Below are 16,630 nucleotides of genomic sequence, written 5' to 3'. Positions count from 1 at the left end.
TCATATACCACTCTGTTTAATCCTCACCACCTTCCTAGAATTAAGGTCCACAGAGGTTGAAACTTGCCCTTAAGTCCCCTGGCTGGGTTAGACCCGAGTGTGTGACCCCAAAGCCACTGCTCTTACACACACACCAGGCTGCGACCCTAACCACCAGGCTGCACGTCCAACACACCTGCTGCCTTTAACATCCTCAAATGTGCTTCACGCCATCCTGCATGCTCCATGCTCCTTTTGCACACGGACCACTCTCCCTCCCTTTGCCCAGTTAGGGCTACTTCCTCAGGAAGCCCTTCTCTGACCCTAACCCAGGTAGTCCTATCTGGTGTCACAGCACTTTGACTTTTTCTCCATGGCATTTCTCGTGGTTGCAATATTTCCTAATTTGTGGGTTACTTATTTATCTCTGTCTCACTTGACTAGACTGTGAACTAGTGACTCATGTTCACTGTTGGGTTCCCAGTGCTTAGCACAGGCTGGCATTTAGTAGGTGCTCAAAAAACTAGTAGAGAATGAATGAAGGAAGGAAGGAATGAACGAACTCTGACTACACTAAGGTTAACTCCAATAGGTGGGGCTGACGCTGGAAAATCACACCTGGGTCTCGGCATCCTGCCTCCAAAAGGCTCTGGAACATGGGATGAGATTCTATTAGGCACAGCTGATAAAAAAAAGACCCTTTTTTTCTGTTCAGATTGGGGAGAGGGGATGATTGCAGAGAAGGGAACCCAGGCTGGATCAGCTTCTTTAAGTCCCTACAAGATGCAGTAACCATCCTGTAAAGAAGGCAACTCAGCAATACTCTTCTTTCATGTATTAGGTTATTTTATGCAAAGATCTATTAATATATTAATAAACAGAATGAAAACTTACCCCACAGAAAGTTTTTCCACTTTCTACAATTGTTCGATATCCAGTACAGCGGCACAAATTACCTGATTAAGAAGGAATCAACTTTTAAGGAACAATATAGAATTATACTGCATATCCGGGCTTCACGTTTTCAGTGGAATAGCTAGATTCGTAAATAGATTCTTTTTTTGTTTCCTAAAATCTGTAAGATGGCTCTTTGGAATGTCTGTTGCCCTTGGAAGGGATGTTCTTCAAAAATAGATCTTGTGATGACATTTTTTTCTCCTGAAATACCCCAAAGATCTCCTTAGTTTTCCCAACCAATTCCTCCTGCCATGTAATCTCACTCCTCCCTTAACTGATGTACCTGCCATCCCATTACCTCTCGTGTGTGGCCCTTTGTGAAACTTTTTTCATGTTGTCTTTTCTCTCTCAAATGTCCTCTTAAGGAAATGTGCCTATTCTTCATCACCCCAGCTCGCCTTGTCCGTGGGAGCTGCTCTGACTCTCTAGACAGAGTTGAAGCAACCACGGCTGCATCCTTCTATCGTTGAGTGGGCGGGAGCACGGTAAATGACGTTCACGCCTTCTCTCCCTCACTGGATCTTAAATTACTGAGGATTATCTAAGAGGTTCTCGAGCCCCACAAAACAGCATAGTAGGTATTCACTAAGTACCTCGTATCATTTTAATCAGCCAACATTTCCAAAGCATGGTGGAAAAGGTGAGGAAACCACAGCCTTTTTAAAAAAAGTGTATTCAAAATTTGCAGCCAGAATAAAGGACGTTTATGAAGAGGTTTTAATAACATGAAAAAAAAACCCCTATGTTATACTGCTAAAGTACCGTGTCAAGTACTTAAAATAAACAAACAAAAACTACGTACAGAAAAAGGCAAAAAGAAGATAAAAGTATTGACAGGGGTTGTCTCCTAGGGGCGGAAATATTAACAAGTTTTTCCTAGTCTTTTAATGTTTTGGCATTTTCCATGTGGGAATGCCTTTTTTTTTTTTTTTTTTTTACTAAAAAAGTTCATTTAAAATTTTCAGAAGCAATGTATATGTATGGATTGCCTGGGTTTAAATCCAAGAAGTTAAATGTTGTGTGGAAAACCTGATGCCAATGAGTCATGTGAAAACTTAGGCAAGAGGGGAATAAGAAACTGCGTGCACAAAAATGACTAAAGACTCCATAATCGATCTTTTTTTTTTTTTTTGCTAATAAAGAAAAAGAATATTGAAGGGTATGAATTTTGAATCTCTCCATGGAGTAGAAGAAGGAGCTTGTAATGTCTAGAAAAGAATCATATGGAGTGAAATAGAAGCAATTAGGAGACAATGGATTCCTTCTCTCTAATAAACCCTAAGCAAACATTAAAGGCTGGAGTGAATAAGTATCATGTGATGGAAATTCACATTTTTCTTTTTCTTAATTTTAAAGGGAAACAACAGGGTTAAATGAAGTAGTGATTCATACATACCATTAGACCAATTTAGAAAGTAGTACCTATATCTAATTGTATTTCTTTCCATTTTATTCTATATTACTGTTTTTCTTAAATATAAACATGAAGGTTGTCATTGTAGCTTACATTATAATGTTAGGAAGAACACAAGCAAATGGATTGAGAATCAAAATAAACTCTCCCTGTCTTCTACACCTTTATGAATTTAGCTACGTCATCCACTTAGCCAAACTTGACAACACCATCCCCTGGTGGTTGTTTGGTGAATTTGCATGCATAGAATCTGGGTGGAAGTAATCCATTGCTCTAAGACTATCTGTACATACTCAAACTAAAAAAAGAGAGTATGACAAATCACAAGATCTCTGTTTTCCAAAGCTCTAAATTTCTCATCAATGTGGATTCTTTCATTGAACAATGATTATCTATTATTCAAATCCATGAGATGAAAAATGATAAAGCAATATCTAAAAATAATGTAAAAAGCTCACTTTACAACCTTTATTTGCTGTAGAAATTCTTAAAAGCTCAAAATACCTTGATTTGAATTAGGTTAAAATTATAGTTGAAACCATAGACCAAAGTTTTAACAGCACTTAGTAACTGAAAAACTTTGAGTGAAGAAGTTATTGATATCTAAGAGAAAATATTAGAGTGCATTTATATTCCAGGTACATAAAATTTTAGTTGAATTTTTGTTTAGTTTTATTCTATCCCCTTTCATCATGAAGGTGAGTTTCTATGTAGGTCTGGCTATTGAAAGGGACCTGTGATATTCAGAGGTTTAACAGGTTTCTGTAGTAGTTAGTAGTTAGATAACTACTAGTAGTTAGACAAGTACTAACTAGTTATCTTGTAGTTAGATAACTAACTAACAAGTTAGTTAGATAGATAGCTAACTAACAAGTTAGTTAGATAGTTAGATAACTAACTAACGTAGTAGTTAGATAACTACTAACTAGTTATCTTGAAACTTGGTATGTTTGTTATAGAAAACTACATTTTTCTATAACAGAATAAATATGTTAATAAAATATTAACATTTTTTGGTAGAAAATTGTGTTTGTTCGCTTGTGTTAGATGGTTATTTTGTCGGGGGAGACTGAATTGCTCACTTAGCTTATTTGTGGTTACTGTTGACAATGGCCTCCTTGATCCTATATTCATGTGAATGAAACATGAGTATAAAAACATGAAGTGGGTGGGCCACGGCGGCTCAGTGGCAGAGTTCTCGCCTGCCATGCCAGACGCTCAGGTTCGATTCCCGGTGCCTGCCCATGAAAAAAAAAAAAAAAACCAAAAAAAAACCCATGAAGTTTCTGAAAGTCTTTCCTCCTTGCAAAAATAATTTTGGCAAGTAAAGTTAATGAATGATTCTAACAGATTCATTAAAAAATAAATAGGAAAATCGCATTCTTCTACACTACTCACATTTACACATTTGGAAAAAAAATTTATTGAAAGGGTTGGAAATAACGTATTTGGATGCCTCTGCAGAGTGATAGAGGGCTCCATTAAGGGGGAAGATTTACAATGAAACTGTCAAAATGAAGATGACCTTTCATTGAAAGAATTTGTGTCGTGACAGGTACCAAGGTACCCTACAAGCTGGCCAGCTACCTTGAACCCTTAAGTGGCATCACAAACAACTTCTTTCCAAGGGCTTGGATTCCTGGTTACTTAAGCACTTTTCACCCTGTGTCTTGCATGTAGAAGGTTGAGAACACTCACCTCCGATAGCTTCGGTTATCTGCTCGGGGGTTGGCTCTGGGTGGTTCCTCAGGAGAGTGTAGATGGACATTACCATTCCCGGGCTGCAGAATCCACACTGGGTGCCGTGGCACTTGGCAAGTCGTTCCTAGAAGAAAAGGATACATTCATTATGCTTTAAACCTCTTGTTTCCCAACCTCGGACACAAGCGAGCAGCACAGCTTCATTGGCTGGCCAGAAATAATCGTAGGGTAAGAAATGTCACCTTGGAAGTAAATATTTTTATTTCTTAGAATCATATGTGTAGATTTTTTGCCCTCAAGAAACACCTAGTGGCAGGTTTTAATTAAGCCACATTCGTCTCTAGAGTCTGTGGGTTTCTTGTTTATTTTTAAATCTGTGAAATAGGAAATAGTTTGAAGAGTAAGCAAAGGGTTTTGGAATCATGCACGTGGGATTTTGAGTCCTTGCTAAAACTCGTTAAAGAATATGATCTTAGGTGATTTACTTGACTTTTCTTTATCTGTAAAACTGGGATAATAATGGTATCTACTTTACAGGGTTGCTGTGAGTGTAAATGTGTGTATGAATGCCAATCATTTAGCAGAGTTTCAGTTACATAATTAGTTTGCTTCAAATGCAATTCGGTTTCACCGCCTTCCCCATTTATATTACAGAATTTCTTATATTATAATTTTTTGATGAATAAATGACATAATCTGTATGAATTCTTTGAAAATTGCTAAGTGCTGTTTAGTAGTGCTGTGCCATTCACATATTTAACTTATATACATTAGGCTTTATACACTCAAATTCAACAACAAATAAAAAGCAATAATTAAGAAAAGAGTGAAATGACAATTTACTCTGCCCACTCTATACAAAAAGCCCCTAAAGCATAAAGACATGGATGGGGGCCATGACCCTTGGTCCCTCTTGTGTGTGTGTTAGCCCTAAGTGCCTCTCCGAGGTGGAAATACCGTGTGATGATAAGCTACTATGCCTCTTCCCAACTCCACACTCAGGGGGACATCACACTGGTAGCTTGACACCAGTGGAAATATTTACACTACAAAAATTGGCAGAAACTACAAATCAAGGTTTTGTGCATATGTGTTTTCAAGAGAGGCAGCTGGTAAATATTTCCCAGCACGTGGGCAGCCATGTTCATATGTCACAGCTGAGACAATTTGCCACCTAACAATAAATCCAACCCAGCCATTTTTATCTCCAGCCTCAGAAAAGATGCCTGTCCGTTCAGTTGAGCCACAAATGAAGTATTTGTCTTTCATTTTAGGGGCCGTGCTGTTTGAAAAATGCTTATATAAAATCCTTTGAATTGGGCAGTGCGATGGTGGCTCAATGCCAGAATTCTCGCCTGCCATGCCGGAGACCTGGGTTCGATTCCTAGTGTCTGCCTTGCAAAAAAAAAAATATATATATATATATATATATATATATATATATAAACATTTGAATCACACTCAAGCCAAATGGCCACCTGGGAGAGGCACTTAGGGCTAACACACACACAAGAGGGACCAAGGGTCATGGCCCCCATCCATGTCTTGTCAGGCATTTGGGGAGCATCTGCACATATAAAAGTCTCTATCAGAATTCAGAAATTTTGAAATGTGGTGGACAACTTGTATCTTCTGTAAACTGCTGGTTTTCTGATCTCATTTTCTTCTCTGGCCAGACTGGACTGTATTATTTTAGGACAAAGATGGGACTGAGACGGTCTCTTAGGGGTAAGATATATTAAAATCAGTGAAGGAATCTTGGCTTACACACCAATCTCTAGAAGGATCCCAATCTCTGAAGCACCTAATCTCATAAAATGAGAATTTAAAAATACGAAAGATTTTAAAGTTGGTTGTCTAATTGGAGTACCACAGGCTCTATGGAATGCCTTTACCAACATCTGGTCTCAGTAACATTGTGCTTTTACCTGTACAGGATGAATCCTGGTTTTGATGCTTCCTACACCTTCCACCGTGGTGACGGCAGCCCCGTGCAGAGAGCAAATGGGCACCAGACATGCTGTGGCTGGGTAGTGACTGTGATGGAGTTATGTAAAGAGAGTCGATAACATAATTTGGGGAGTATTTTGTGGTTCAAGAGAGTCAAGGCACTGTATTTCCCTGAGAATACAGAGCAGACAAAAAACTACACATTTCTAGGTATGTCCAAGAAAGGACTTATATAGGGTTGGTGCAGAATGGTGAGAGAAATGGAAAAAAAAAAAACAGAATGAAGACATTTGTGAAGGACCTCCAAGAGAACCTCATTCTCCATTTTTTTCTCATTCTAGGAAAAAGAAGCCTTTTACTCATCAGAAGATGATATATTAACTTTCGTAAACCACAAGGGGATACTTCAGCTTAGTGATTCTCTACTGTGAGAATTCTGTAAGCGTCTTTACTGAGGAGTTTTTAAAAATACAGATACTCTGATTGCCCCCTGGCCCAATCAAAAATAGGATCTCTGATGTAGGATGAATTTATCATTTTTTAAAGGTCCCCAGATAATTCCAATGTGTAGGTAAGTTTGAGAGCAGTTTATTCTCTTGTCTTGGATATTCCTATCCAGACTTAGTGCCATTCTCTTTTCAGGAGATTGGATGCTGTTCTTCTTCTGAAGAGATAGAGTGCTGCCCTGGGTTCCATCAGCCCTTTGGATCATCAAAGCCGTTTGATGATTCAAAGCTGACTAGCTTCGGACCCCAGAAGAGTGCTTGGTGCACTGGGCACTCTCTACTAAATACCAGGAAGGATCCCAGGTACACTATACAACAGATAAATGTCTGTTTATTTTTGCATGTGTCCTCTGATTCTCTCCCCATTGGAGTTTGCTTCCTCTTGATCTTCTCTCCATCTCCCTTTTGTCTCAGTGACTCTTCCAGTGTTCATTGTTCTCAGTCTTACCCTTATGCCTCCTCTGGTGAATAGAGGCATGAGCACCCTCCACTCCTCCTCAGCCTGCCATAACTCGTCCAAACCTGCAATCAGTCTCAACTCCATTGTGGGAAGCAGTCCTTCTCCTCTGTGCTCTGGATCCTATCCACTTCTGTCTGGTAGGGACTTGCCCCATTATGAATTGCTCTCCTAACTTCTTCCTTTGCAGGGTCTCATTTCTATTTACCCATAAACAAGTTCAAGGGTATTTTTTGTGCTAAAACAAACAAATGAAACAACAAACGCCTGTCTCTCTCTCCAGCCACTAGCCCATCTTTCTTTTCCTTCTCAGTCAGATTTCCTTGAAGTGCTATCCACAACTTGCTGCCTCTACTTCCTGACCTTCCAGTCACTCCTGTATCCACTGTAGCTCACCTGCCAGCCCCAACTTTCTGTTGACATTGCTCTGGGAATATTCTCATGGCACTGGCTGCTTCCTGTGCTTCATGCCATTGACCATTTCTGCCTCTTGGAACTTTCTCCTCTGGCGTGTTCCTCCTTCCACACTGGCTACTCCTTATTTACCTCCTTTGTGGGTGCTTCCTTCTTTCCCATTTCCCTTTCTGTTGTTGTCTAGTGTCCCACACTTACAAACTGTCCATGGTTTCTGCTCCTTTCCACAGTGCCTGATATCCTGGCTTTGCCATGGGACCTTAAGCAAGTTACTTCATTCTCTTTGCCTCAGTTTCCTCTTCTTTTAAGTGGAGGTGACAGTAATGTCTATCTCAAGGTTGTGTTGAGGACTAAACAGGATAATATATATGCCAATTACCCTGATCAGTGTCTGTCACAATAAGCATTCATTTAGTGCTAATTATTTTTATTATCATTATTATAATCTATGTAAAAAACTTCCTACAAATGATAGCTCTAGATGAGATCACTTCTCGGAGTAACAGACCCGTTTGTCAAGATCTGTTAGATGGTTTCTTTTAGATGTCCCATACTTAACCTAGATGCAATGTGTCCAAAGCTACACTTACCACTTTCCCTTCTTCTGTTCCATTTCCAAGTTCCTTAATTTGTGAACTGCACCACCATTCACCCCCAATACCTCACACAAACTTGGGAGTCATCTTGGACTCCTCCTTCTTCACTACCACATTCAATCCATGAGCAAATTGACATCCTTACATCAAGGTGAAGCTCAGTGATCAGAAGTTGGGAGGAGGGGGGTAAAGGAGGCATTTTGGTATGAAAAGTGGGAGACTCTATGCTCCTCCCCGATGTGCCCAGAGCAATGGCACAGGCCAACAGAAAGGATACCGGATCTTGTTAGTCTTGGGGTTGAATCTCGACACCATCACTGTGCAGGCACCACAACCTCCTCCCCCACAGCCGTATTTGGTGCCCGTGAGGTGGACTTGAAGGAAAGGAGTCAAGGAAAAGAGTCGGCCAGATTGCTTTGATATTTACACTTTTCTCCCTCTGGTATTGACACCAAGCGACACGTCTTGCTTAGGGAGACTCCTCAGCTCTTTGTTTATAAATGAGCTCATAGATGAAAAGTGAGAAGAAATCCTTCCAGGTCCTCACTCCCTTAACTGAAACTCTTGAGGCCAGATGCATTTCTGAATTTAAGATTTTTCAGATTTTTAGGGAGGTTCTAATACAGCATCCCAGTGGGTCTAAGGCAACACCTTGTAATCAAACACAATGTTTCTACAGGGAACTCTGTGAACAGTAACATTGAGCAGGTGCATGAAGATACAAAGAGCTTCTTTGCTAGTTAGGTCAGGTTTTGCCTCCCAATGAGTTGTTAAAATGCCTGTTAAATTTCAGAAGCATGGTTAATGAATTCTGGACTAGTGTAAAGTCAGAGGAGGTTGTGGGGGTGGTAAATGTGAAGAACTCAGAAAAGTCCCCCTGTGAGGCTTAACGTTCCCTGATATGGCAATGTAATGCTTCTACCTTCTTATGGCATTAGAGGTGATTAATTTAATAAGCATGGGTCCCGAACCAGAAATGCCAGCGATCGTGGTGTGCACTTTTCCCTGTGTGGTGTTTGCATCTTTTCACAAAGGGGAACAAATTATGTAAATCCCCGCTTAAGTTTCTATATTCATCTATTGTAATTTATTTGAGACTTGCCTGGGTGAAGTTCAAAAGGGATCTCATGCGTGGAGGTTTAGACTAATTTTCACTTTGGAAATGACTCTCTGGGAGAGGTAATTCAGGGCAGAGGTCCAGAGGGCATGCACAGCTCCCTCCCCTGTCTTTTTGTCCCCAGTCTAAGCCAGCTATGTCATTGCAGGGCTCAAGACTGCTCTAGAAAATAAAGTTTTTCACCATTAGGCAGAGGGCTGAAACTCATGTGGGTAATACTTTAGAGTGCTCCATTTAACAGGGCATAAAAGGCAGGGAACTCTTTTGTCTCTGTCTTTGGTGTCCTGAAACTTAAAAGAAAGGAATCTAGGTGCTATTTGACTCAAAGATCGAGATTTTTACTTCTCCAGACCTTAAGACAGTTCTGCAAGGTATATTTTAACATTGCCCCTGAGTGAAAAATGAAAAATTGATTCAATCAGCTGAGTTTTCCTCTGGACACCAGGCATCTGGTTTAGTATCCAGCCACTCCCATTGTCAGAAGTACCTGATTCAGTTACCTCCATATTCTATAGGTAAAGTTCATCATTAGGTAGGGTGGGCGGGTGAAATATAGGATGCCCAGTTAAATTTCAGATAAACAGTTAATAATATTTTAGTATAAGTATGCCCCATGGATTCAAATTCAAATATAATGGAATGTATCATATTTCTATTTGTGAAATGTGGCAAGCTGCTTGGGTCAAAAAATGAAAAATACATCAGAAGTTTGTTTTTCGGTCCATCACCTAGAAAGTGCTTTCTTTGTGCCTCCAAGATGCACAACCCTATCATACAAGCAGAAGTCACCCTGAGACTAAATGGGGTGTCCAGTGTGTGCAGCTGAACCTGGGATTTACGTGGGAATCTAGTCATTCATCAATGAGTTAGTGTCTGCTCTGTATCAGGCAGGGTGCAAGGCCCTGGGAATAGGACTTGGGGTCCAGACCTGGTCCTCTGTCTCAAAGATCTCTTAATTTCCTAGCACTGCTTATTTCTCAGACTTCATCTCTCGACACATCCTCTTTCTCCCACCCTCAACTTCCCCATCAGCTGAAACTTCTTTCACTTTCTCAGAAGTACTGCAGGGGTTGTGCTGGTCTGGTTGACCTCTGAACACCTGGTATGTGAAGAAATTTGTGGACCGAATGAAGTACGAATTGTAAGAATTGCAAATATTGTCGGGGCTGCTAGGGTATGTGAAGGGTGTGGGAAAACAAGGGTAAACCTTGAAAGTATGCCTCTGAGACATCCCATTTCACAAGTTTGATCCTATAGCCAGGGTCCCACGGAGATTAAAGTTCTTTAATATGCTACAATTTTCCAAGTAGCTGTGGGCCCTTTCTTCTTTGTGATGTGTTATTTGATTCCACGGATTAGATTGCTTAAAGCCAGGCTCTGAAGTGTGGAGGGAGAAACAATCTGCGATGGTGCCTCAGTGTGTTGGGCTGGGTAGCTGAGATGGGTGGGGTGGCCCCAGGGCATGCTCTGGGCCTCCGAAGGGTTCTGTGACTTCGGGAAGGGGAGAGGTGGAAAGGTGAATGCAGGATGGGAGTGCCTCCCAGACAATTGTTGCTCTTTGTGTGACTATGTCCCACTCTGGGAATGAATCTAAGTCAGCAGCAAATTGGGAATTTTGTGGGAGCCTGAAGTTTTATAATGTTGGGGACATGATATAAGGAATAAAATATAAAATTATGATCTAAATGTGGTTATAGAGCTTTGGACGGGCCATGGGAGTGTCACGAAGATAATCAAGCCAGTCCTAATGCATGCTGGGTGCTGACTCTGGCAGAAAATCTGCAAGAATATCCACACAAATTCCTTTTGTGTATTGGTTATTCATCAGAATCACCGACTTAAGGAACAGACTCTGTAATCAAAGGTTGGGGGCCTGGAAATTTCCGGTGAGTTTTATGTACCCAGCACTGTGCATATGTGATATTAGGCACCAGAAAGAAATGTGCAAAGGGCGTGGCTGGGGTGGTGGGGATAAGGGGATAAGGGGAGGCTGGTGGTTTTGCATAGGTCTGCTTTTGGCTGTGCCTACATGGGAGACTGTGAATTTTCAGTTTACTTTCAATATAGAGGAATTGCCTTACTTTGGTATGTCTAGAGAAAGCACAGTGAAGTGTCTAGTGGCATTAGAAATGATATAGGTTTTGCTGACTAATAGTGAGTTGTTGAAGTTAGGTGCGTGAGTTGGCAGGACAAGCGTGCAGTGGGGAAGGGCTGGGAGGACTTTTTTTTAATAGCCCTGTGCTTAGAATGTGGAAATAGGGAGTTTAGGGGGAAAAACTGGTTATAGTAGTAAAGTGATGTGGTAGGAAATGAGATTGAAGGGATAAAGTAATGAGAGGTGGAGTCTGGGGAGTAAACAAGACATCAGGCACAGACTGTTTCTTTGATAAGTTTGGCAAGGAAAGAGCAGGGAGGAATGAAGTAGTGTTTTTAGTTTGGGAGGCAAATGACAAATGGGGAAGGAACTGAAGCTCCTAGGGAGAGGGGACAGGATGGTCTTGTTCACTACAGGAGCCTCAGAGCCTAATAGTGTCTGGCACTTAGGAGATGCCCAATAAATATATATTTTTAACTTTTTATTTTTAAAGCGATTGTAGACTCATAGGGAGTTGCTCAAATAGTGCAAAGAGTGCTGTGGACACCACACCCAGCCCCCCCCCCCCAGTGGTGACATTCCACACAACTGTAGTACAAATCACAACCAGGAAGCTGACATTGGCACAATACTGCTAACTAGACTGCAGAGCTTATTCAGAAGTCTCCAGTTATATACACGTGCTCACTGGTGTCTGGGGATAGTGCTTGGCAATTTTATCTTATATAAAGATTCATGTAACTAAGACTACAAGTGCTCTCTCTTTATGGTCTTTATCCCTTTATAGGACACCTACCCTCGATAAATTAATTTGAATAAATATTTATTGACGGTCTCAGAGGAGTGGGGAGCCAACGAAGGCCAAGATCAGATGTGGAGAATTAGATGTACACTAGCTCTACTTCGGAATTCTGAAATACATTAATAAAATTTGTTTTCTCTCATAAAGATTATGAAAAGTATAGGATAAGTCAGTCAAATGCTCTTGTGGTGAACTAATGTCAGCAACCTGCACTCCTGAGCATTTGGCTGGACAAGAGTTTGGCTAGACATTTCCCATGAACGCTCCTGAATATAAAACCATCTTCAGGTTGACCATCGGGCTCAAGATTTACAAAGTTATTTGCAAAGCTAGCAGACTCCTGGTTTACTGGATGATTCTTCTGATTTTGCTCATGCAAAAATAGAACATAACATCACAATAAATTATCATCCGAAAGGAAAAAAAAAATAGAACAAAGAAAGCACATGTCTATCAGTTTTAAGGTGCATTCTTTGCATTTGAACCAGATTCTGCAAATCTTATACAAGGTCATTTATCCAGAAAAAATACAAGGTGCGTTCCTTCATAGATCTTAGCATGTTCACCTTTTACCATGCAATCCAGATCAATTACAGTAAAATATAAGGATACGGTTTTTCCTCAGGTAGAACAGTAGATTGACTTCAGGATTAGCAGCCTTTTCGATGACCTAGATTGTGAAAATGAGAGAAGGGATTTTAGGAGCATTTTATCAACACCTCATGCAATCCTACCCATTGTTTTGGGGGCATGTTTTTGACAGGTTGTGGCTTCAGAGGAAGAAAAATAACAAGACCTTTTCTAACACCTGGGATCAGAATTTTGAGGAAATTATGGAGCACTATTTCTGAATTTTCTAATGTATATGGTCATTGTAAATTCTGGATTGTTTTTCCTCAGACTTACTTGGAAAGGATCTAGATGGGGAAACAGATATATAGATTTCAAAATTAATTCAAATAACTCATGGTCATAGAAAGTAATATAAAGGTTAGCCAGAGAAGAGTTCCTAAAACAAGGGCTTTTTCTTCCTAACTCTCCTACTCATTAGGCTCCCTCCCGCCCCGTGAAATATGAAGGAAAAGATAAGGGGGCTCGAGTCCCAGCTTTGCCTGCCATGTTGCATTCTAGGCTGCTGCAGCCGATCAATCAAGGCTGGCACATGCGAGGAAATGTCTTTGCCTCCTGGCTCTGCCGTGGCTCAGGCAGGCAAGATAAGAGAGGGAAGTCAGAGAGAAAGCTACCTGGAAGTGTAGGAACACCAAACCCGGGAAGAAAAGGACATCATTCCACTAAGAGTACTTTTTTATTACTCCAGAAAAAGGAAGGAGACCACATAATATCTTTGTACAAGATTCATACGCATTCGAAGTCTCCTTCTGAGTGCACGGCTTTATTCGGCCAGAGGCCAGTGCAGTAACCCTCCACTCTGAGCCTTAGTGTGTTTAAAGGGCAACATTTAGGGGCACCGCAAAAGCAAAGCATTATAGTTTTATTTATTTTAACACTCCAATTGAGCAGCTATGGAAATGATTTCCAAAGGTGGAAAAGAGATGGGGGCTAGGAGGTGATGGAGGGCAACTCAGAACTGTTATGCCTTCTTCCTGTCTCCTCCATATTGGGGGAATATGGCCCAATGACATTAGTCTATACTATAAAGAATATGTCCAATGCAAGGCTGCCAACTGCAGTTTGGACATATCAAACGTCCAATATCCCCAACCACTTAAGACAAATATTTCAGTAATCCTGTGAGAAATACTGGTCACTCCATTAGTTGCACTCACAAATTCTACCTATACATCCTTGTTTCTTTCAGCTATTTGTAGACGCTTGGGAAATAAGCTTATTTTTAGTATGTGTATGAAAAGACGAGTAGTGTCACTAGTAATCAGAGATGCAAATGAAACCAACAAAGAGACAGTGCTTTATATCCAAAATTCGAAAAATTCGAAAGTCTGATGTCTCATATTCATAAATTGGCAGATCATATATTGGCAAGGAATGGGTCCTGTTATGCAATCAAAGACAGGAGGTGTAACTTGTGCAGTCATCCCGGAAAGCAACCTGGTATAGGACCTATGAAATCAAGACTGCTGCAGTCCCACTTGGAGATTTCTCTTGCCAGTGTTGATGAACAGACAGGTCACAGGACATCCATTGCAGCATTCCTTGGGCTCATGGGAGGTGGATGAGTGTATCTCTCATGAGGGCACTGGATAAACGCATGGAAAGGTATGCCCACCCCAAAGAACTATGCATTCAGAAGTAACGAACCTGGTTTTCAAAAGGCAAAATAGAGAGATCTCAAAAAACAGGACAGAATCAAGAAAGAAAGAAGGAAAAGGAGATTTATAGCATAAAGCACACATACCCCACTAGTAAATATATTTCAAGGATATATCTCTATAGCTAATCTTATGGAAAGTAGATTGAGAGGATATGTATTTAACGTGCACAAGAGTTCCTGTGTGTAGGGAAGGGGAATAAAGGGAGGCAGTCTGGAATGAAAAAGAAGGGAGAAACAATATAAAACAAAAAGAGATCCTTGTTAAGACTGGTGATGATGTTGGGCCATTGAGGAGGGGTCTGTCCCTCAGCTCTGTGCTGCACTCTGTACCCAGGAAAAACAACAGAAAATAACAACAAAAATGTCTTTGAAGAGTTGTGTGTATTTTCCTCTCTTTTGACTTTTGTAGCTTGTTTTAGAAATTCATAAAAACAGAAGAGGGTAAAAGCTCCAACATATTGGCTGTGTATTCAAAAGATTGGAGGCCTGGAGAGGGAATAAGCATCCTAAGGGGTTATTCAAGGATAAATGGCTTTATCCATCAGCGAAGGAGCAGATGAAAGCCCATTTTCCCCACACTCAGACAACTTCTTAGCTTTCGAATGACTACAAATGGTCACTCAGCAATCATTTTCCTGATGTACACATACTGGCTCAAGATCCTGACATATTGGGAAAGTGTATTGCTATTAAACCCAGACTTTATCTTTTCTTTCTCATTCACTTTATATTTTTCTAGCTCATAGGTTTTCTGCAAATGAACATTCCCTGCTATTTGACATGCAGAATTCTCAAGAATGTTTGCCTTCATTAAGGTTTTATTTCCCTTTTTAAGGAAGAACATCCATAATCCAGAGTAGCTGAGGCTATGAGAAGCACCAAATTACTTTTGAAATACTTTTCCATTCACATTTTATTACTTTTTTCTAAATTGCCCCCCAAAAGTAGATATGCATTCTGATTCAAAGTACCCCAACTCTTTACTTATTCATTTTGCTCATTAAAGTGCGGGGTTGAGAAAAACTGGTGCAAGCGAAGCACTAAAGTTGCCACATCTCTTCTGTGATGGAGAAAGAAGCTTATGTATTGCTCAGGCAGGAGATGCTTCGACCTCGAGGTTAATTGATCAGCCTGAGGGAACTTAATGGGACAAAACAATGTCAGTTGAGAGTACTTTGCTATTATCATTTTCAAAATCATATATGTCTTCTACTAAAATAGTATCAGTGAACTCAAGTACAGCTAATACCCAAATAAATGGGAGGGGGCAGTTTTCCACACCTGCACCTTGAAACTCACCTCTCAGAATTCATTCCTATTGTGATATAAAAAGTAAAAAATGAGTTCCTTACCGATAGCAAAGGAAAAATGAGACTCAACCAAAGACCCCCATGTTTTAATAATTTTGTGCCAAACCTTGAACCCATGTTCAAGTTCATACCACTACATATGACTTGAAAAAGACAGAAGAGAGACATTAAAGAAATAAAAAATAGCAGTGTAACCGGAGGAAAAAACTTAGCTTGGCTTTTATCCCTAATACATATAAATTATATTAATCATGTCATAAACTTACCTTTCTTCCATTCACAAAAAAAATCAGGTCATCAGACTTGGGAAGGGATGACATCGTGTGAGGCAGAAATGACCTCTACGGGGAAAGAGGACTTGTTTTTGCTTTTTTAAATAAAAAATAAAAAGAGAAGATGTATTAGAGCAATAACTTGGACGCCTATTAGTCCCACAAACTGTCAGGGGCAGACTGGACTGACATGGGTGATTTATAGCCACCCTGCCAGATGAGGTGCGCCAGCCAGGCTCTCCTGCCCGCCTCCAGAGCACTTCAGACAGCAAGCTCTTGGCAGCGCCCCAAGTCTTTCTTTCCCATGAATGAGCTGAATTGATGTCATCATTTGTCTCCTTTAGAGTCTGATACACCTTTCCCTGGGGAAATGTATTTAAAGCCAAGAACTAGTAAATTAAAAGTGAATTTTAAAAGGCTATAAATCATTACAATGCTATCAATATGCGTAAGATTTTCTTTCTTGGGTTTTTCTTGCATCAAATGTAAGGGGAAATTCCAACATTGCACGTAACTAAAAATATCATAAAAATATCTCTTTAAACCTCAATTTTAATAACTTATAGGTATATTCCTGTGCTGGTTTGAAAGGAAGTATGCCCCCTAAGAAAAGCCATGTTTTGATATAAATCCCATTTCTAAAAGGTAGAATAATCCTTATTCAATACTGTATATTTGAAACTGTAATGAGATCATCTCCCTGGTTGATGAGATTTAGTTAAGAACAGTTGTTAAACTGGATTAGGGGATGACATGCCTCCACCCATTTG

General features: G+C 40.3%; 1 protein-coding gene across 1 annotated transcript in view; it reads right to left on the bottom strand.

Annotated features, from left to right (window-relative positions):
• LOC143677940 (aldehyde oxidase 4-like) overlaps positions 1-16,057 on the bottom strand; it is a 64,992-nt gene extending 48,935 nt beyond the window's left edge. The window contains exons 1-6 of the mRNA XM_077154620.1: positions 15,855-16,057; positions 12,601-12,658; positions 8,252-8,348; positions 5,980-6,088; positions 4,049-4,175; positions 874-935 (exon numbers count right to left, since the gene is read on the bottom strand). Of these exons, the coding sequence (XP_077010735.1) occupies positions 874-935; positions 4,049-4,175; positions 5,980-6,088; positions 8,252-8,348; positions 12,601-12,658; positions 15,855-15,908 (507 nt within the window). The 5' untranslated portion in view covers positions 15,909-16,057. The remainder of the gene's footprint in view (positions 1-873; positions 936-4,048; positions 4,176-5,979; positions 6,089-8,251; positions 8,349-12,600; positions 12,659-15,854) is intronic.
• Positions 16,058-16,630: the final 573 nt, after the last annotated feature.

The sequence above is a fragment of the Tamandua tetradactyla genome, chromosome 3 (assembly GCF_023851605.1).
Source record: "Tamandua tetradactyla isolate mTamTet1 chromosome 3, mTamTet1.pri, whole genome shotgun sequence".
NCBI lineage: Eukaryota > Metazoa > Chordata > Mammalia > Pilosa > Myrmecophagidae > Tamandua > Tamandua tetradactyla.
The sequence above is the reverse complement of the archived record's forward strand: the minus strand, read 5'-3'. Positions and strand labels throughout refer to the sequence as shown.